This window comes from Corvus hawaiiensis, chromosome 9 (assembly GCF_020740725.1).
Source record: "Corvus hawaiiensis isolate bCorHaw1 chromosome 9, bCorHaw1.pri.cur, whole genome shotgun sequence".
In the NCBI taxonomy this organism is placed as follows: Eukaryota; Metazoa; Chordata; class Aves; order Passeriformes; family Corvidae; genus Corvus; species Corvus hawaiiensis.
Window position 1 is genome coordinate 25,776,677 of NC_063221.1, and position 21,779 is coordinate 25,798,455.

Below are 21,779 nucleotides of genomic sequence, written 5' to 3' on the forward strand. Positions count from 1 at the left end.
TGAGCCTTACAAGGAGAAGTGAAGGTGTAAAAGCAAGATGAAATCCAAGCTGTGTTCTTTTGCAGGGCAGAAAGCATTTACTGACGTCAAGAGCTGCAGCCCGTTCCATTTGAGGTGTGTGTCGTGCCCAAAATGAATTCAAGAGGCCACAAATTCACCTGGAAGATCAATTTCATGGCCCGAGAGTCACAATATTAACTCTGCATCACTCAGCTTCAAAACAGCCCCTCTTTTTCCATTTGTGCTGTTGCTCAGAGCCACAGCCACGCCGCCTTTCTCTGCCGAGGCTGGGAGAGCGCTGCGTGTCACCCCCTTGCAGGCACCAGTGTCCAAAGGCATTAGAAAGGCAATTAGCAGCGAGAGGGCTAGGGAGCTGGGAAGTGTGTGGGATGAGGTGTGAGGCCAGTGAGACAAGAAGGCTCACAGGGCTGATCTCACCCGTACCCACATGCAGGACCATTGTGCCAGTCCCACAGCAGATGGGGCGACACCTGATTTTTATTCCCAAAGAAAGTAACAAGTAGAAAGAAGGATTGCTTTCTGCAGAGAGGAATCAAAGCAATGCTAATTAAGCACCGTGCCTGCCTCTCTGCTTTGTTGCCAGCGTTGATCCAAAAGCTACAGAGGTGACTGTGGGCCAGATTTCATCTTTGGTGTCACTTTGATGATTTCAATAGAAACGCAACAGGTGATGCAGGAGGAAGTTAGGCAAGTAACTTCAACAAACTTGCACCCAAGGTGCCAAACAGCCCCAATGTACAGTCAGTTCTTCATCATCCTCACAATGAAGGATATCCTGCCCTGCTCACTGTCTCTCATCTTGACATAGCGCTCTACACATCACCTGGTGCACTTGACCAAGAGGAACAAAAAAATACACCCTGTGTGGCCCGTGCTTCATCCAACTCACACAGTTAGCCTTATTCTAAGTCCAGCTCAAACATTCCACTCCCTAGAGGAAAGGAAGAGGTAACCAGCTTGCCCAAACACAAAGAACCAAGCACCAAAGCAGATCAGGAGCAGTACGAGTTGCAGACAGGGAGTTTTGGGAGAGGGGAAAGTTTTTGCTGCCTCCTCCCTCTTTCCAGCCCCTTCAACATCTCCAAACACTGCAAAGCCAACACAGAATACACAGAGACTGGAGGATGAGGATGAGCAAGAACAGTGGCATTTGCAAGGAGACAGACATACAGCAGTCAGGCAGTGAGGAGACAGAATCCCACCAGGAGCTGGTGCTCAGCATCTCTGCTTGCCCTGCAGCAGTTTCTGAAGCATGAAGGTTCCTGCAAACTGGCTCCCACCGTCCCTGCACCACAGCTCGGCTCTTTCAGGGCTATGGGGAGGTGATTGGATCCCTGCTCTGCCTTCCTCCAGCACTCCCCCTCTGCAGCTCATTGTCTGTTGATGCGCCCACTGTGGGTTTCCAGCTCCTGACAGGGTTAATTGGCAGGCCCAGCAGGGAAAATAAAATGTTTCAGCTCTGTGGTTGCTTTTTTTTGTCCTTTTTTGCTCACGAGGCTGTGGGAAAGTGCTGGCTCCTGAAGGGTTACAGAGCAAGCACAGCAGGTAGCCAGCTGCTCTAGATCTTCAGCATTTATTCCCGGCCCCTATTTGTGCCCCTTCATGCTGCTCAGGTGCATTTGGCAGACACACATCCCTGCTCCTCAAACCCAGGGCTATCGGGAGCAGAAGGCACAGGTCAGGACCGCGGGATGACCAGGGCCGAGGGGGACAAGCCAACAGGCACAGCCCTGGGCTTTAAGGCCCATTCTGCACCCAGCAGCAGGGGCTTCTGTAGCCCTTTTTCTCTCCCTCTGAAGCTGGGCTTCAGCAGAGACAAAAGCCCCCTCCCAGCTTCTTCTCTGAAAGCACTCTCATTCCTTTTCCATTTTCATCTAAGTTTCCAATGAAGATTTATTACTCTGAGTGATTACTCTGTCAGCCAAATGAGCAGAGAATAGGAATATCCTTTCTTCTTGCATTCCAGCCACTAGTCTGTTTGGCTCTCAGCAAAAAGAGGAGATTTAGCATGATTTTAGTCCCTTTTCCTTGCAAGTGTTATTTATTTGCAGGCTGACAGCATGTGGGAAAACCCATCAAGAATCAGAACCCTGGGGCACAAAGCTGGGTTGTTATTCACCTATTTAAAACCTCAAAGGAATGGGGTGGTCAGTTAAGTGTAAGTCATGCAAAACTCCAAGGCAAAGACTCCCCATCAACACTGAAAACCAGTCAGATGTGGCATGAGAAGCAACTAACAACAGGCAAAGAGGGCAGCGAGGAGACAGAAATGTCAAAGCAGAAGACAGCAATAGTTTCCATCCTACACTCATAAAACATGAATTGTACACAGGATGACAATTGCCAAGGAGATGAAGCACGCACGGATATGCAAAGAGATTTTATCCAAGACCTATGAGATCAAGATTTATTTTTGAAGATTGGTTTATTGGGTTTGTTTTTGTTGTTGTGTTTGGGTTTTTTTCCCCTGGGATGGGTTGGGAGTGGGACATTTTTGTTTTTAATTTTCATTTCCTCCTAACAAGAATATTCCCCTGTCATGTGAGAATGCAGCTGCAGCAGTAACACCACACTATACCTGAATGACAAGGACACAAACCCAAATGTAAATAAAAAGAGTACCCAACTAGTCTGATTTTGGTGCCCACCTGTGAGAAATGCAAGTAACAAACAGATTGCATCAAAAAAAACAACCCCTCATGCTGGATTTCTGACATAACTGGTTAGATTATTAAAATGGTAATCAGTAAAAAGGGCAATTTCAATCAATCAACTTCATCTCCTAAGGAGAAGCCACAGGAGGGAGAGTGAAGGAGTCAGGAGATCTGGTTGTGCAGATTTAGGCAAATCACTTTGCTCTGTATGCCTGTTCCGTTTTCCTTTTATCTCACTAGACTGTGTCCTAGCACTGTGTCATCGTCTAGACAACGCCATTTCTCCCGTCCTGCATTTTCATCCAAGAAAAAACTGGGAGAGGAAAGGACAGGCACTGAGGCTGCAAAGCTCTTTACAGAGCCACAAACAGATTCAGATCCCCGCGTCTCAACATCCCTAGTCACCAGGAAATGGCCAGAAAACCCTCCGGCAAAATGTTCCTTTTTTTCTTTCCTTCTGTTGGTCCAACAGAGAGCGACAACTTGCTATTCCGTGAGCCCAAACACAGCACCCTGCTCGGGGGAGCCGAGGGCTCAGCCCCGCTGATGCTCTGTGCGTGTCAGCACAACACCACTTCTGCTCTCAGTTTGCTTTGACAAAATCCAGGAAAGGCAATGTTAAAAAAACCCCAACCCTGTTACGATGGCAGAGCCGAAAGCTGCTAACCAGGAAAGGCAGGGAGGGAAGGAGGGAGGGAGGTGGTGTGACCACCCCCAGGCCAGGCGGGGGGACGGCGGCGGAGCCACAGCCGAGCGCAGGTACCGTGACATCGTGACATGCGGAGCGACCCCTTCACCTCAGATCAAACACGAGGTCTCAAAAGGCCCTCAATCAAAACAGGGCTGAAGCATCCTACCAAGGTCAGCGCAGACAAAGCTCACAGGGAAAACACAGCATTTTCAGGGACTGGCTATGCCAGCAAGGTTTGCCTGGCTCCCCTCAGGCCCCTCGCCAGGCTGCGGATGGAGCCGTGGGATGGGGTTCCCAAACTGCCTGAGCTGCAGAGCACACTGGGGAAATAAATGACAGAAACAATGTCCCTTTGGGTTCTTCTCTTTCTCTCCATATTATTGTGTCACTGTGCATGTCACCTTGTAATACTGGGTTATTTATCATCACTGAGTGCCTAGATTGGCCCTGCTAGAGAAAAATCAAAAAAAGCAGCAGGGGCTGGGGTTTGATGAGAAGGAAACAAATTCTTCCCTTCAAGAGCATGCAAACTTCTCTACCCCATGCACACCCACACACGCAATCCCAGGCTGCTCCTTTCCCCTGCCAGCAGCTCCTTTCAGCCTCACGCATCCCTGCTCTTCTCCCTTTTCTCTGCTCAGATTCAGAGCCTCGTTTCTATGGATTTCTGTGTCAACTCCCTCAAGGATATTCACTGGAATGGACACATTTACAGGATGACTAACGTTCTGAAAGCAGGTGGTGCTATTATAGTCATACAAAAGCCACCTATTTTTGGTGCCTCGTGCTGTCATCCTGTTAGGCTCTGCTTTGCTTTGCCTCGTTATTGTACCAACTTCTCAGCACTGTTACTCTGGGCCGCTCCAGTTCCAGCTCTGTCTGCGGAGGCCTGATAGAGGGGCATCTTTGTTCACTGAAATGGTGGCTTGGAGCTTCCCCACACAAAGAGAGGCCTGCAAGTTTCTTTTGCTGTCATCATTCATTTCCTTCATGAATCTTGAGAATGTACTTAAAAGTTCTGGTGTATGTGCATACCTAATGTATGCATGCACTCACGCATATAAATTTTCCTATGCAGAGCAGCAGCCTGAAAGTGAAATGTTAGAAGTTGACTATATTCACTTTATCCTTATGTCGTATTTCAGGTAATCACTTTGAAAGTCACCAGGTTAATTTTGAGTATTGTCTATGTTCTTCTATTATGTCCGTTCGCATAAAGTGCTTTAAAATCTCAGCTTGCGTTGGCTGGAAACTCTTAGCTTGTCTCATTTCAGTTTTTGGCACATGGTCTTACCTGTCCCTGCACTCCTGGGTTTGGTTGGTAGCACTGCAAGGGTGCTGTATTTATCTGCAGCCACAGATCATCTCTGCCTGAATTCCACCTAACCACCCAGCACTGAGAAGGAAAGTGAGATGGAACACAGGCACAGGGTTTAAATAAAATCACATTATTAGCAGTCACATTTCCCAACCTCTATTCTGAGACCTTACTAAACTAATAGTGAAATGACCAGGAAAAAACAATGTCAGCATATGGCAGTTTAAAAGTGCATATAACAGAGCAGAGACCACTGCAGCAAGATCCTCAGGCAGACCAAAACCACCAGAATCTCCTATGTCCTTTTCACCTTGAAGGGAGAAGCTGGATTTTCACTTTCAGCTTGGCACTTTGCAAAACCTGGCAATCTTGGCTCCAGCTCCTTTTACTCCTCATAAAGGCAGTGGAGGGCAGTATAAATTGTGTATGTGCTTCCCAAAGTGGTTTATGCCAATCCAGCTCGCGTGCAAGGGATTTGCATTCAGAGGGCTTACAATAAGTACAGAATTATTAATACAGTGTTGCACTGGATACTGAGCTGAGGCACTGCTTGTAACCAGGGAAAAAAACCACTACCCTTCTGCTGTAAAGCATCTAAATGGGAATCAGGCTCAGTCTTGTCTCACAGCGTAAATGTCCTGACCTGCTGTTCCCTACTTTGTAACACAAATTCAGCTATAATCAATTATGGCTTGAAATGTTTCTTAAACATAGAGAAAAATCCAAAGCACATGCAAAGGCCTCTGATGGTAACTGATGTGATAAAGCAGTGCAGGAAACTCCTTTTTCTTAAGGCTGATTTTACACGCCTCTGCAGACAGATGCAGTTGCTGCGCTGTGTACTGCTAACCTTGAACTGACATTAACAAGTGTATCCAAACTTTCCCAGCCAGGATGGGGACTTCTCTGACAGCTGCTGCACATTCCCCTCTCCCCTCATTTCATCACTATCTATCTCTTGGTAATCGACAGAGGTCAAATCTAGATCCCACTGGGATTCACGGTGAAAACTATTGACATCAACAGGTCAGGAATAGCCAAGAGAGGATTTATACAACAGAGAGCAGGGAACATGAGCAGGGAAAGGCCACCCCAATCTCAGCTGGCATAAATCAAGATAGATACAGATTTACAACTGATAAGGCAGGGGAAAGAAGACAAAAGAGAAAAAAATATCATTATTTAATCAGCTCAGATGCAAACACAATCTCCTCACAGCCCTGGGTCGCAGGAAAGCTCAGACCTGGCCAGGCTGCTGCAATAGGGATGCTCCGTGTCCTCCAACCGCTACTGCCGCCAGGGCAGTCCGGACACAGAGGGGAAGCAAAGGCAGAAAAAACCTGCTTTGTTCCTGATTTTAGCAACCATCAGGAAAACATGCCCTGCTCTCAGCCGGCTGCCACGGAGGGATGGCACGGTCGGTGCCAGAAGAGGGCACTTGAGCTCCAGCAAGCGGGAGATGCGCGGCACCGCTCCGGCAGGACCAGCCCCGCCTGCGACACGGCCACGGGGATGCGCGAACAGGCATCGGGCTGGTGCTCCCGAGAGCCGCCACCGAGTGCTCTCCCCGCTGGTTTTCCTGCCTCGGGGCTTCCTCGAGTCCCCTCATGAGCAAAGAGCTGGAGCTGGTGCTCCTGCATCACACAGGTCCCTAACCCGGGTTCCTCCAGCAATATGGATCATGTGCCAGCTGAAATTCTCTCCGTGCTGGAGCATTTTGTGGTCACTCCTCCAGACAGACCCTCTGGAGTGCAGTAACATTTACACTCCCTCCAGCCTTGCCCCCAGCAGAGGCATTTCTTGAGTCCCTTTCCTTTGCTCAGCTGCCTGTTCTCATCAAACTTGCCCAAATTTAATACTGCTGAGAACTCTTGTTGGTTGAAACCAAAAAAATAAGGTCAGAAGTTTTGGGGTGAATGTATATGAAACAAATGCCTGCTGCCTGGCAAAGCATCCTAAACACAGAGGCTACCTGCTTCTCCCAGCTGTGTCATCTGGTTCAAAACCAGACTGGTCTCCCTACAAACCTTACTCACTGAAGCACATAAACTGCTCCCATCCCTCCAGGCACAATGTAATCAGCCATGCCTCATCTCCTTAGAAAACTCCTGACAACAAAATTTCACAGCTTATGCAAAAACCTGAATTATAGGCAAGAAAGGCCAGAAGAGAAGAAGAAAAACAAACTGAATGATACAGCAAGTATGAGAATTTAGGTCTTGTTTTGAAAGCTTTGTTTCTTTTCTGTGGTGTTCCCTATGACAAATATGAAGCCATTTTCTTGCTTGAGATAGGCGAGCACAAAGTAATGGCGAATGTATCTGAACCAGTCCATAAACTCCCCCTGCATCAATCTATACCGTCTAAGTGGCTGCCTCAGAGTGCTTAGCCCTCTGCATCCCAAAGGTTTCCAGACACATGAATAAACCAAGCATGGATAAACCGGGTCTGAAGGTCTGTTTCTCAGATGGATCTGGCAGCTGCCTTGGTTTATTGGCAGCTCATTTATCATCTCAAGAAAAATATTGATGGTTCTAGAGACACAGGCCCTTTCTGTGTCCTGGCTGAAGGAAAGCTGTCCTTCTGGGCAGGCTTTGGAAAGAAAGTCAATGCAATAAAATCTGCTTGGCAGAAACGTGAGGGATGTGGTGCAAAGAGGAATCAGTAAGTAAGGAAGAAGGAGCACCAAGATGATAACCCTGTTGGCCCAGAAATAGCCCAGTCTCAAATCTTCACAGTATTACAGCAAGAATATGAGATTGTGAGAGTGCTAACAGGCACAGCCATGGGCATCTTCTCAAGTGGAGCTGTCACTGCTGCACAGGAAGAGACAAAGAGCCTGAAGCTGTGTTCTGCCAACAGGATCAGCCACTTAGCAGACCTGGAAGAAATTTTCAGAAACTCAATGATGAAAAGGCTTGAAAACAGGAATAATGGGGCTGAAGTCCTGGAAACTCTCTTCTGCCCTTGGGCTGGCAGAATCATGCAGTCCTGACTCCACATAGGAGCGTTGGACGTCCAGCTGCCTTTCTTGTAGAAAGACACCAGGAAGACAACTGGAGCCTCCGAGCCATTTCCATTACCTAACTTGATTAGACCAGCTGCATTCCACTTGAACAACTTATTTAAGGCTTTACTGAAAGTAATATTGAGATCTGTCATTTATTGATGTGGTGGGAAGAGATCTCACTTTGCACATGTCCCCCCAATATTGCTCCAGCCAAATGTTTACAGAAGCCAGTCCAGTGTAAGCTTTTGCCACATGTGACACTCCACTGCCCTGCAGATCTTCTTTGCTACATGAGAGGTCTTGAGCAGTTAACCTTCATAGTGGATTTCTAGAGGGACAGGATGATGGAAAAAAGATGAATGGATTGTCACCTATCATTAGGGTTTTTTATGGCATCAGATGGCAGTTGCTGGTTTAATAAGGATTGCTTAATTTCAGAAAAAGAAAAAAACAGCCTGACAGGATCATGAATGCAACCTGACTGTGGGAGCACGTTATCCAGAAGCTGGTTTGCTGGGAAGAGTGATGCACTCCAATCATAATGACAGAAAGCAAGGTATTTGGGATATTGCAGTTTTCAAAAATGTAATCCCTCCAACAGGCATTGGTTGCCAGATTCTTTTAACCAGATGACCAAAAACTCCAGTCTATGCTGAACAGAAATTCAATTAATTTAGGAAATTTTGAATCCCTCCTAAATACTGGGAAAAAACAAGAGGATAGGAGAACAAGCACAGTGCTAAGTGTATCAGGAACTGAACACATGATGCTTACAGTCTGTACTCTCAAACTGAAAGCTTTATTTTTCATTTGGTGCTTGTATCTGCTGCTCATGTGACCAGGGTGGGATTTATCCTGAATGCAAATAAAAATCCCACAAGAAATACCACTGGAGTCACTGGAGTTGATTCTCCATTACTTGGCAGCTCAAACAGTTGTCTATAACTAGAGAAAAAATGTAAGATGACAAACCAGCTCTTGACATGATTACCTGATCTGGTAATTTTCTGCTTATGATGTACAGGGTAAGTAGTCAGCAAATAACTACCTCAGCTATGAAATTTCAAACGTGAAATACGGGTGGCTGATGGTCAATGCTGCTCCCAGGGTACAGTTAGGAATCACATAATAAAGCTTCCAGGCCAAAAGACAAAAGAGAATAAAATAATTATTTAACCAGCTCAGATGCAAACACAATCTCCTCACAGCCCTGTGTCACAGGAAAGCTCAGAGGTAGGCTTAAAACAAACAAGTTATTAGTAAGATGTGGAAATCCATAACAAGGAATGTTGTGGATGCTAAAAATGTATACAGGCTCATGGGAGACACATCCATTGACTATTAGCTCAGATACAATCAGTGTGTGGGTCTTGCTCTCTTCTCGCAGGTAACAAGTGACAGGACTAGAGAAAATGGCCTCAAGTTGCCCCAGGGAACATTTAGGTTGGATACTAGGAAACATTTCTTCACAGAAAGGGTTGTAAGGCACTAGAGCAGGCTGCCCAGGGAAGGGTTGAAGTCACTGTTCCTGGAAGGATTTAAAAGACACGTGGATGTGGCACCTGGAGACATGGTTAGTGGTGGGGTTGGCAGTGCTGGGTTACTGGTCAGAGAGGTCTGTTCCAACATAAATGATTTAATGAGTCTAATATCTCTGTCTCTGGGATCCCCAATCCACTAATTGCTTGAAGCCAAAGAATGTTCAGGGAAAATAGTTACATGCTTATTCTGTTATTAAATTCTTCTCAGGCACCTTATTTTGACCTCTGTCAGAGACAAGACACTGCAGAGGACTGGTTTTGATCTGAGCTGATTTGGCTGTTCTCTTTTTAAGAGACATGAGAGAATGAGACCCACCCTGCTCTTATCAAAACACAAAAGCTACTGAACACTAGATCAAAGCTGCAGGTTATCTTTAGTTTCTGCCTGAGACATGTACAGGCTTTGTTTTTCTGAACTGTGGACAAAGTTTCACCTCTAGGTGACAAGAAACCCAGCTGGCTTGGGGTGGGCCTGTACTGGCCTTGGCTTGGATGTGTATTCTCATCACCTGTGAACTGAAACCTGACAGGTTTCTGGCCTCTTTCAGCAGAGATTTGATGGGGAAGATGCAATCTGATTTTCAGAATGCCACAAGATATCCTTTGTTAGGGTTTGCACAGATGTTAGGGGTAAAAGTGTATAGAGAAAAGGAAAGTGAAGGCTCGACTCACCAGGGACAAGCTCAGAAAGGAAAGGAGATGTTGGATCTGTTTCCTGTGACTTTCATGCCTACTGTCCTCCTCTGGTTTCTAACAATAGACATGCAGCTGTCCCTACTGGAGAGATTAATTGTGGTCTCTCTGCTCATTCAGCCAGCTATTTTTCATGAAACTCATAGGAATGTAATATCTCTGAGACCTTTATCACTGTCAAATTCAGTTGCAATTGGTCAAGCAGCTGAGAAAGACAGACACACAGACAGACAAGAGGCTTGTTTCTTTGCAGAGTTTCCTAAAAAACCATCTCTTATGCCCTTCCAGAATGTTGGTATTTGGGACTAAAGAAGTAGTAGTTAAAAAATAGCTTCTGCTCCCACCCTAGAATTGCCTTTAATCAACAAGAAGTTCTGCTGAGCCTTTAGGTAGCAAAATATGAAAGAAAGAAGGAACAGTTTGGGTGAAAGACAGTAAAAAGTGAACAAAACCACAAGACTGGGTGTGTCTGGTCAGTGAAACACCTCCTGAAAAAAGCCCAATGAGAGGACAGAAAGGCCTGGGGTAGGGGTAATGACCGAAATGTCAACGAGATGGTGAGGACACAGACAAGGCAGGCACTGAGGAGAAGACTCAGCCAGAAGTGAAGAGACACAGACAAGAGGAGAAAGAAGACAAACATGGAGACACACAAACACCACCACAGACTGGCAGAAAAGGAGAGACATTTCTCAGGGACACTGCAATTTGGCTGTTTATTGCTTTTTGAAAAACACCTCATTCTTAATGGCTTTTTTCTTTTCATCCCCACTGACATTTAGGAAAGCTTCAAAGCACAGCACTGTCTAAAGCCCTTTCCCAACCTAAGTCTCCAACCCACAGACATTACTCTTTAGTTATAATAACCACTCCCCTCAGACATTTCCAACAAATTGTTAATATCTTTTAAGCCCTGCTCTCCATTGCCTTTCAGATTAGCCTTGCCCTTTCCTTTGCACTTAAGTTTAGCAAGTGTTACTAATAGGAATTTAACATTTACCAAAGAATTATTTTAACTACGGATCTAATAGCATTTGTATGGTGTTCTGAGCACCCAAGAGCCTCATATCAGTTCTATATGCTTAGTTTTGTCTAAGTTGCTTCTAAGAAAAAGATAAAATACAAGCTTATGGAAAAGAAAGTTCATAAGAGAGGCATTCAAACCCAGGAAAGCCAGTTCCAAAAAGGACAGCAGCAGTGCCTGGAGAGAGCTTTCCCTTTTTTGTATCATCCAAAGCCCTTCAATCACTCATGTGATCAACTGCACCTTCCAACCATTCAGCAAAAGCTTGGTCTAAGTGCTGGGTCGAAGTTATTTTTTTCCTGTGTACAAAAGAAATACTAATAGAAAAATGTAACGATGTTTATTATTAACTGGCAAATTTTATGGGTTTTTTTAATACACTACCATCGAAACCTTTTCGAATTAGAGAGTTTTGTTCATGCAGGCCAAGAGTCATTGATAGCTTGAGTGGAAAGCACCGATGAGGCTTTAAGTCAGCAAAACCTCAATGACAGTTTGGCACCAGCAGCATTCAGTGTCTCAACAGAGACCCCAAAGGCTGCACTGGATGAGACCATTTTTAGAGCTGGGCTTATGAGGATCAGTCTTCCCAGCCCTACCTAGGCTGAGGAGCACATCCTGTGCCAGCAGTGAGTTGAGGACAGCTGGCGGGGTGCAGGGATGGTATTTGCACATGTGTCTCTAAGGTGCTCATGCTCCAGCTGCCCACAAGGTCCCTGTTCTTGAATACAGATGTAAATATTGACAGCTCTCAAGTCAGCCTGTCCAAATTCCCTTGTCCAGGCTCACAGCTACTCAAGTCCTCCTGCTCTCCAAAGAAGGCAAACTCCTGTATTCATGTCTGAAACCGACTTGAGAGCATTTCTATATATCTGGATATGCATCCTGCTTATATCTGTTCTTTCCCCTGTACCTTGGTATCCCTGGGAAAGAAATCTGTGTGCACAAGAGGAAGGAAAAGGTAACTGGAATCATGTGGTTAAATGGAATAATTTTGAAGATGTCTTCCAAGACTGATATTCTACTTTTAAGCAAAAAAAAAAAAAAAAACCAAAACAACAACAAAAAACCACTATAATACACTTTCCACTTTTATAGCATCTTTCATCTGAGGCTATCAAAGCACTTTGAGATACAGATCCTAAGAAATCCATTACAAAAATTATACATATTCTTAAGCTGACTGTAGTCACTTCCCTTAATTTCCATTTCCTTACTGATACTTCCAGACAGTGTTTGCATAGATTGATGCAGTCAGTGCTACAGGCAACTAGATAAACAAATCTACATACAAATATAAACTCTCCCCCACAAACAGCCTCTCTTACAGAAGTATTTTTGTGCAGCATTGTCCACTCCATTGAACCCTTTGAGAGAATGAGCTGTGCATACTGCAACACCATGTATTGCTTTGTACTTTCATTCCACTGCACTTCATTAAACAGAATTTCACTGTTTCTTAATTTTCTTTGAGCAGGTCCCACTGTACATACCCGATATGAACAAACACACAGATTCCTTCTGGGTATGAGCCAACAGCTGCAACCCTGAAAAATATCAGCTTCTTATATCATTAACTGAGTTTCCATGGTGCCCTGGGGCAGAGATATTGATGCTTGACAGCATTATCACTATAAAGTAACTTTACAACTCTATAATTTAACTCTATGCTTCCAGTAATATTAAGAGCATTTGAAATTGTGGCTGTAAACCTTGACACTTTCACACAGACTGGGGAGCTGAAAAGAGTGTTTTGTTTCCTCTCCTCCAAACCAGCCCTAAACATGGTACTAAGAAAAAACCAAATACTGGAGAGAAGCTGTGCAAGGAGGTCACCCTTAGGAAAACGTGCAGGATTAGGATTAATGCCACCTTTTGCAACACACAGGAAGGAGCCTGTTTCTAGGAGCTTAGCAGAAGAAGGAAGGTGTAGACCTCTGGATGCCTTTTCCTGAATATGAGCCTGATTTACTTTGAAACCATCTTGGCAAGAAGCTCTAACTGAAGTTCAAACCTAAGCCACACTGGATAACCTCTGCAGAGCTCCCTCAGCTTTATCAGCACAGCTTTTCATACCTCATTGGCTTTTGCTAGTAATGTTGTCTTTACTGGCTGGGAATGAACCTGCAAGGGCCATAATCTGTCTCATGAGGATCTTCTCTTAAGGATATCACTAACAGAGATAGGAGGATCAGGACAGGCACTTGCCAAAAAAAGAAATGTAAAAAAGCCCAAAATAGCCAAGTACATTTGCCCTAGGGGACTGGCAGGTACATGAAGCTCTAAAAGTTACAGATGCTTTTGCTGGAATTGTAGTTTGCATACAGATTTCTTTTCCCCACAACAGGCATTTACTGAGATCCAAGTACTCTTTAAAAGGAATCTGGATGTAACAAATGACTGTTTCCTCCAGGGATTTAACTTCTCAAGTCCCCAGTCAAGCAGCAGGCAGATATTCTGCTTGAAGTTAAGAATAAGAATGAACCCAGTTGGTCTCTGTGTCGAGAGTCCAGGGTGTGAGCTCCTGTTAGGCATCTGAAGAGATTCTAGTCAATCCAAGCCTTCATTCTGTGGCTGTAGCCACATAAATACATCTTTATGCCCACAAACAAGAGAGAGTTCAGCAGTGCACCTTTGGATGGGGTCCTTCTCCACCTGGAGGAAGCTTGAAATTAAGATTAAAATACACAAAAAAAGCTATGGACATGCTGACATTTGTGGTGACCACCCATCTCAATGATTATTCTCCCCTACAGCTACAGTCATACCAGTTCCTGCCAGGTCTCCATCATTTCTGCCTTCCTGCCTCATGGCTGGACTGTGGAAGAGTAAAACCTTTTATTCTCTGTTATGGGCTGCCTGCTTTGCAGCAAGGATCCAGTTCAAACTCTCTAAAAAATGAACCAAATAGATTTTAAAGCTGTTGATGTGAGAGTCCTTTTCTGGCTGCTCTTAGGTCAGACTGTGATGGCTGCTGTTCACAGCTGTAGTGAGATATTGGAAAGCACCAGCTCTGTCAGAACAGGGCTCAGCCCTGCAGCTGGGGATTCATCCTGCCTCCCCCTCTTTTATCCCTTGTTCCCTGCCCAGCTCTGAATCGAGGCAGCTCAGCAGCTGAGCTGCTGGTGCTGAGTGTTACAGAGCAGTTTACAAGCCTCGTGTCATAAGCCCTGTAAATGCCTAGTAAAACATGGAATTTAATGGAAGCATATCAGCTCATTTTAAAGCTCCTTCACCTGGTGCTGAGCTAACTGTTGTTGTGCTGCCTTTTTTAATCAGTTACCACCAAATGTGTGCATGTGTGAGGAGGGTTTTAAACATTTCTCTGTCCACTTCCAGGCGAGTAACAGACAAGCCTACAATCCTCTTATTATGCCCTGGAAACAGAGTCCATTCAGTGTTATCTGCAGCACGTGTTATCGTAGGGTTTTCAGCAGAGCTTACAGAACAGACCCCTAATGTTTCTCACACTCCAGGTATGTATCAGTTACACACAGACCTACCAGGTGCTCACACACCTCTGCAGGAATGTCTGACAGGACGTTCAGGAAGTGCTTTGTTTGCTGATGCAGTGCTTTGTTTGCTGGATGAAAATACAAGAGGCACTCCAGCAATAACTGTTACTGATATCATGCCATATCGAGGCCTGAGACATTGAGGCAACCATGTTAATTCTCTATGCTAGAAAAGGCCAGAAACTCAACACTCTGCATGATGTTGTCCCACCATTTATGCCCCAAACATATACCCACTGCACGGGCTGAAGGAAGGCACTTCCCTCCTGGATTTCATTTAAATACTACAGCCTCAGTAGCCAATTTGTGTTTCTAGAACATTCCAGGTGTCATCCTCTAAATTCTGAACCAATTCCTTTAGAACACAGTCAGTCATACTATCTGGAGTAATTTAAAACTGACTTCCACTTCTAATGATACCTTCCCATCCTTTTTTTCTTACTTTCCTTACTGAAAAAAGTTACTGTCCACATTAACAATGTAAGCATTCAAACACTTAGATTGAAAGTCTGTCTTCCATTTTCATGCATGTAAGGTATCCACTTATCTCAAAAATTACAAAAGTACGTTTCAGTCAGTCACACAAATCTGAACAAAATGCATAATCTCGTCCAATGTAAGAATATATCTATTACAGTCTCACACAGAGGTTTGTATGGATCACAGAGTTAGAATGTAAAAAACCTGGACAACATGAAGAGATAAAAAACCCACCAACAAACCTACTCGACTTATACAATGGCATGAAAGGGAGTAGTACTGTGATCTTATTTGCTGTAAAGAAAAGTACAGTGATCTTATTTGCTGTAAAGAAAAGAAGCTGACAGGTATCGTTACTTGTCACCAGTGCAAACACAAGTCTGGTCAGAGTTTGTTCAGTTTTCCTACCTGTCAACAGAAACTGCATTAGGCCAAATTAGTATTTTGCGGAATCTGGAGATCCTAATTTGTTCTGTTCTCTAAAAGGACCCAGTATGGCTAGTTCTGGATGAGTGATCTGCTTTGTAGTCTCTTTTCATGGTCATGGGTGCCCTGAATTTGGGGCTAAATCTCAGTCTGCACTTGCTAATCCACCAGTAGAAGCTTTGAACAATCCTAGCCTCCCTGATCCTGTTTCTATTGAAAGGAAAGAGAAAGGGAAAAAGGAGAAACAGAAAATAAAAAATGGAAAAGAAAAGGAAAAGGAAAAAAGACTCACACAACCAAATAACATCACAGTGGGATGAACAAAGTCCTAAGAAATACATCTTTAAGGCAGATTTCCAGAATACCCACCCTATCAATTCACAGTTCTTGGGCTCACTGTATTTTCTTCATTTACTTGCTTGAGTTGCTGCCTGCATGTAAGTAGATAGTTAATAGAAACAGCCCTGTCCTTGGAGGCCAATCTGAACTGACTGCCTGTGTCTTTGGTTCAGGTCCATTAAAAAATCCGAGCATTAATTAATCACTGACTTGCAAATAGCTTGGAAGGGCTGTTCAGGCTAAATTGGAACATTCTGCAATTGTTTTACTTTCGGTCATAGGCACTTCAGTGATGTGAAACTTCCTCCCCTGCCAGGACAGGATGTGCATAAATCCAGTGGCTACTCCTGTGTTGGATCAGACCAGTCTAGAGACTATTTCAAGCAGCTCCATTTCTTTCACTAACTAGAAAACCGCACAAATGAGGAAGAGATCTCATAGGCAGCGCTCTGGATAGAATTCCTCCATTGAAAAGGAAATAATCAAACCTTCCAGGGCAAAATGCCAGTGGAGAACACTCCATGTGCAAAGAGCCTCCCCTGCTTGCTGTCTGCCAGGCCAATCAAAACTTCCTTCTCCTCCTTTTCCACTCAGCTGGGTGAAACCCTAACTGGAGAAACCAAGCTGCTGCTTGAGCTCTCCCTACACCAACTCCAAGGAGGGTCGCTGATCTGGAGTCTGTTTTCTGTGCTCCAGCTGCTGATGGGATGAACAGAGAATGGAGCATCTCTGCCTGCAGCAGGCAAGGCAAGGCAAGGCAAGCCAAGCAAATGGAGATGTCAGACCCCACAGGTGAAACTTCTGCAATGTGAAGCACAAACCAGAAATCTTTATGGAAAAGGAAACTAAGCCAGTGTGATCTACAAGTCATGAAGGAAAACGTATCCAAGGGAATCATGATCTCATGTGTACAGGGGCTCTTTCCATTCCTTACTGTCAAAAAACTGCTCTAAATAAATAAGGAAGAGCAATAAGCAGTTGTCAGCACAATGAGCACAAAGTGAGGAAGAAAATTAAAGGTGAAACTAAGGCAGAGGTTCTTGAAACACCAAAATACCAACTTAAGAAAATAAATACCTAAACCTAACAGGAACAACATTTTTTTTCCACAGTGGCAAGATATACTACATTTGTGTATGTTGCAAGAAGCTTTTCCTTCAGTTAACTTTACTGGGCAAAAAAGAGCTTCTATTCCAAATGCTCAAGCCTGGTAAGTCACTTTACTATATTCATCTCCCTCCTTCCCCCAAATTTCACTTTCAGTGGAGAAGTCAAACCAGAAAAGCCCAAATGACATACAATTCCTTTCCCTGCTCCCCATTTCTCGCTCTTATTCCCATGCAGAGAGCCCATATATGTGGACAGTGAAGAATTATGTCTCATATGAAAATTTCTCCCTTGCTACCCCCAACTTCTGAAATACAGTGGAGAGGTAAATAGGCAATCACAGCTAATCTCTCTCTCCCTCTGCAGTGTTTCTAAACCTGTGGAAATTTCAAAAGCTGCCAAGATAGAATGACAAAATGAAATAACATACCCAGCGTTGAAGCATGGGCACGGGCTGTTTGACTGAGCATGGTGACAAAAAGAAAAAGAAAAGCATAAAAGCAGATCATAAGACCATTCAGAACAATTCTACAAATTGCTGATACATTGAGATAGCCAGATGGATATGTGTTTTTTGAGACACTGCTTCTATTTGAGCACTCAAAAATGCCAACAACTTTGATGGTTTTGTTTTCACAGTTTGACTTCCATTTCTTTGTGTACTGGCATCGAAGATTTGTCCTCGAGGCAGATGCAGAACCGAATGGATCCCTTTGGCTGCAGTTCAAAGGCAGAGAAGATATTTTACTCAGTACCAAAGATGCACTCTCAACTTGCTATTAAAACAATAACACAAATGCAGGGCTAATGAGGGAATAAGGAGAGAAATGAAGAAAGAAATGGAAGACTGTGGAATGGAATGGATCACAGACTCTCCAGGACTAGCTTCTATAACAAGTGTGTGAGACAATCTCCTACAAGAGGGAAATGGCTTATTTGATCTAATGTCTTTCTCTTCTTGAATTTCCACAGTATGGAGAATCAATATGAGGGAAATTAAAGCATCAGGAACAGACTCACATTTCCACTTGTGTGTGTTTCTATCTTAGCAAACTCTTATGGAGACAGAAGTATTTACCTTAAGTGCCTGGTTCACGTGTGCTGCAAGAGGAGGATGGATTTCAAAAGGATACAGGCTTCCTCGGTGTAGGGCACGGCAGAAGCAGTTCCACCCAAAATGTAGCTGTAGAATGAGACCTCCAGAGTGTAGCAGGAGGATGTGTCATTCAAGAGCCCGCCAAGAAAGCGCCGGCCTGTCCCAGCTTTCACAGCATCCCTGTTGAATGACGTGCTGGACTGCAGGAGCAAGAACACAGGGACACGAGGAGAGTTCAGGAGGGGAGCAAGAGAAAGAGTCTCTTCACAGAGAAAGCAGCTTCACCCACATTGCCAAATCTCATTTACACTGTGCGAGACTGCACTGTTTCTTGATCATGGCCTGGAGGGAAGCACAGCTCTGGCACACAGGCTATAAATGATGCCTTGCAGACTTTCACAGAATTCATCTTGGTTCACCATTAATATCAGCTTTTCTTCTTCCCTCTGGGATAACACAAAGCAAGGCTGTCATATGCACGAGTTGAAAGCGAGCCTTCCAGATCCCCCATGCTCAGAAGTTAAGCTGTGCCATTACTTGGATATTGGATTCCTTCGTCTCCACTGCATTCCCCTCCTGTATCATAACCATTCCCCCACCCTTCACCTGGACTCTTAATCAAAGCAGAAATACAGTGGCATTTATGTTTTGGTGAAACTTTTTCACCTAAGACATTTGACTGGTTCTTAAATTAGGTCACAGAAATTTCCACTTCACTAACTTAAATGTTAACGGGGTGCTGCTCTCTGGGTGGAAAAATCTACCTCACTATTCTACAGCATTAGCAGCACAGTATAAAAGGCAGTATTTTGTGCTATTACTGAGGATCTGGCTTTAAGAACCCTACAGCTTTATAACTATTCATTTGAGGGGTGGAGGTGAGGACTCCAAGTATTTCCATAAATGAGTTTTAGCTCTCCTTTGAAGGCATGACATCCGGAGACTAAAGGGCAGTTCATCTTCAGGTTTATTGAAGTCTCAGAGCTTGTTCCTACCAACTAGACAGAAAAATGGATTCTGATTTCATTTTGACTTTCAGAGTCTATTCAGAAACCTCATAACCATTAGACTAAGCCAATCTGGGCTCAGCACAAGCTAGTGACAACCACAAAAAAATGATCCAGCTTGGATCTGTTGCATAAAAGGTCATAGTATCTCCTGCTGTAAGAATTTCATGTTGCCAGTGAAACACAAAGGACTGCTAACACAGCTCATTGTTCAGTCATTGTGCCCATGGTGAATCCTTTGAGCTGTCCAGTGTCCTCCTATGGAGCCTTAGGGCTGCTACCTTTCCTTGCTAACACAATGTGAAAATTTATGAAGTCCACCTCCTACCAAAACTGGGGAAAATGAAACTTCCTTTGCATTTAAGAAATGAGATGCAATGTTTCAAAATGTAAAACTTCTCTAGACTGAGAAAATCAGACTAATACTGAAATGAGCAACAATTCTTGATGAATAGTGTATACCAGAAGATATAAAGAGTAGAAATACCTGTGGGCTTATTAACATTCTGAATGTCTTGAAGTGTCTCTCATGTTGTAAAAGTAAGATTTTCCAGGTTAATTAGAAAAAAAATGGAATTGGGTTTCTTATTAGCATTATATATAGGTGTTTCCAAATACAACTTCTTGTCTTTTTGGTAACATAATATTTAGTTTCATGGTAATTTGTACACACAATGCATTCTGCTATGTAGATATCATATAATTTCTGCCAAATTGCATGGCAGAAGCCTGCAGGATATTCTGAACGCCTATGGGACAGGGAAATAAAGCACTCATAAGGAATGTTGGGGAAATCAACTGCTAACGTGATATATGGGATAAATACTTAGAGGGAATGTTCTCTGGCTTCCTGCAAAAGAAAACTTCAAAAGACTACTGAGATCCTGAAACTGAGGATAGCTTTGTCCTCAGTTAAATTTCAGAAACAGAGAGGAAGATGATCATGCTCTGGGGATTGCTTCCTGAGCCAAGCGAACGTCGGCTTCGGTGCACGGTGTGTCATGTTTGAACAAATGCCTGTGGTGGAACTTTTAATGCATGAGAGCATCCGCTGCTGATGGAAACAAAGGAACAAGAAAACAAATGGTTCAGGACAGGATATTGGGGTTTGTGTGCAGAAGCATCACTCACAAAGGGACTAAGCTAATTCTGAGGCTGTATTTGGGACAAGGAAAACAAGGAAAATGTGGGAAGAGGTGACTCAGGGAAGACATTAGGGATAGAAGTACTTCAGTGAGTAGGAGACTCACTGACATGGAACATTTGTGAAGATTATGGAATCTTATCAACTGTGCTTATAAACAAATTAGACAAGTATCTGCTGAGTATAGCTCGTGTCTTTGGGATACACTTTGCACAAGAAATCCTTTTCCTATTTCCCATTATTTTAATCAGGCTAGAAGAAAGTTATGAGCAGAATTCCTAATAGATAATTCTTGAGATAAATCTTACATAATATTTTCATCACAGATCTTGGCACGGAAAAGGAAGACCATGCCAACAAAATTTGCTGATGACACACTGTGGAATGAATCATCATTATGGAGGAGGTTCTGAATATCATACAAATAAAAAAGCAGTGGGATGACTTTGAGGGCCAGAGTGATTGTAGTCAGATGAAACTCAGCCACACCAGTGCCAGGTCATGCACTGAAGCATAATAAAAAAAAAATTCTGCTATAGGCTAAAGCCTTGTCAGCTGGAAATATATGAAGAGAGAGTCTGATGTGTTACTTCGCTGAAGTGTTTTTTTGCTTTCTAGCAGAAGTTGAATCTTGTTATTGGCAAAATTATGCTTGCTGTATTTTGAAAGTGAAGCGTAAGTAGTTTAAATATTACTGACGGTTTTATAAATGGTAAAAAAATAAAAATAAGAAAACCCAAAACAAAGCAAAATCAAAATTTAGAACTTTCCAGAGTTTGAATTTTTATAATTCTGTTTTGTGGGGCTTAGGGCTTTGGGTTTTGTTTTTGTAGGGATGGGTGGTTTCCTTTTTTTGTGTGTGTTTGTGGATGTTTGTTTAATAGAAGTTTCAGTTTCAGCTGTACAAAATTACTTGAAATGGCAATGGCATTAATAAAATCCTATGTTCATTTCTTTGCCAAGTGGTACTGCATTTCCAGGAATAAAAAGCCAAACCTTCATTTAGGTGCACAAATGTAGATTTTGAAGGTTACCATTGTCCTCATTCTGAAAAAAAAATCTGATGACATAGGCCAACTTGGTGTCTTGAGTAAAAGCTATAATCTCTCATTTCACTCAGGACAGTTGGGGTAGAACATGACAAATACAAGTTTTGAAACAGCAGCTTGGGCCTGGCTCTCGAGCAAATGTTATAAACCAAAATGTGATTTGATATTTTAGAGGAGAAAAAAGAAAATTACAGGTTAAAGAAAATTTAGGTAATGACAAGAAAGAGCAGCAGGTACATGCTGAGTCTAACCTTCTGCTCCTGTTTTAGGTCAAGATAAATGGTGTGGGAAAAAAACCACAATAGGCAAAACTTTGACTCCTCACCACAGCTGATCTTGGAGTTTTGCCCATGCACATTTATTTAATCAAACCCTAATCCGGGGAAAAAAGGGGTGGGGGTGGCAAGAGGGGGGAAAGAACACAGGAAAAGTTGTCTGCAAATGAGTCTCTTGCTTTTCTGGGAGAATCTATTTCCCTAAACCCCTTGCAGAGCTGAACTGAAGTCATCATTAAACAAATGCACTGAGCAGGCACAGCAGGAGAACAGCTAAACAAATATTTATTTCTCCAAGGCTGAAATGCATGGGAGTGTTAGCAACAGCAGCAGCGAGAAGTACAGTCTGGAGGGTGGGGGGAACACCATAGACTTTGAAGTTCTTAAAT

At 43.6% G+C, this 21,779-nt stretch overlaps 1 protein-coding gene across 2 annotated transcripts in view; it reads right to left on the reverse strand.

Annotated features, from left to right (window-relative positions):
• The window catches only part of LOC125330262 (BEN domain-containing protein 5), an 888,500-nt gene that overhangs the window by 63,932 nt on the left and 802,789 nt on the right, over window positions 1–21,779 (reverse strand). For both annotated transcript variants that reach the window (XM_048313226.1, XM_048313225.1), the window contains exon 11: window positions 17,953–18,115. In XM_048313226.1, coding sequence (XP_048169183.1) covers window positions 17,953–18,115 — 163 coding nt within the window. The remainder of the gene's footprint in view (window positions 1–17,952; window positions 18,116–21,779) is intronic.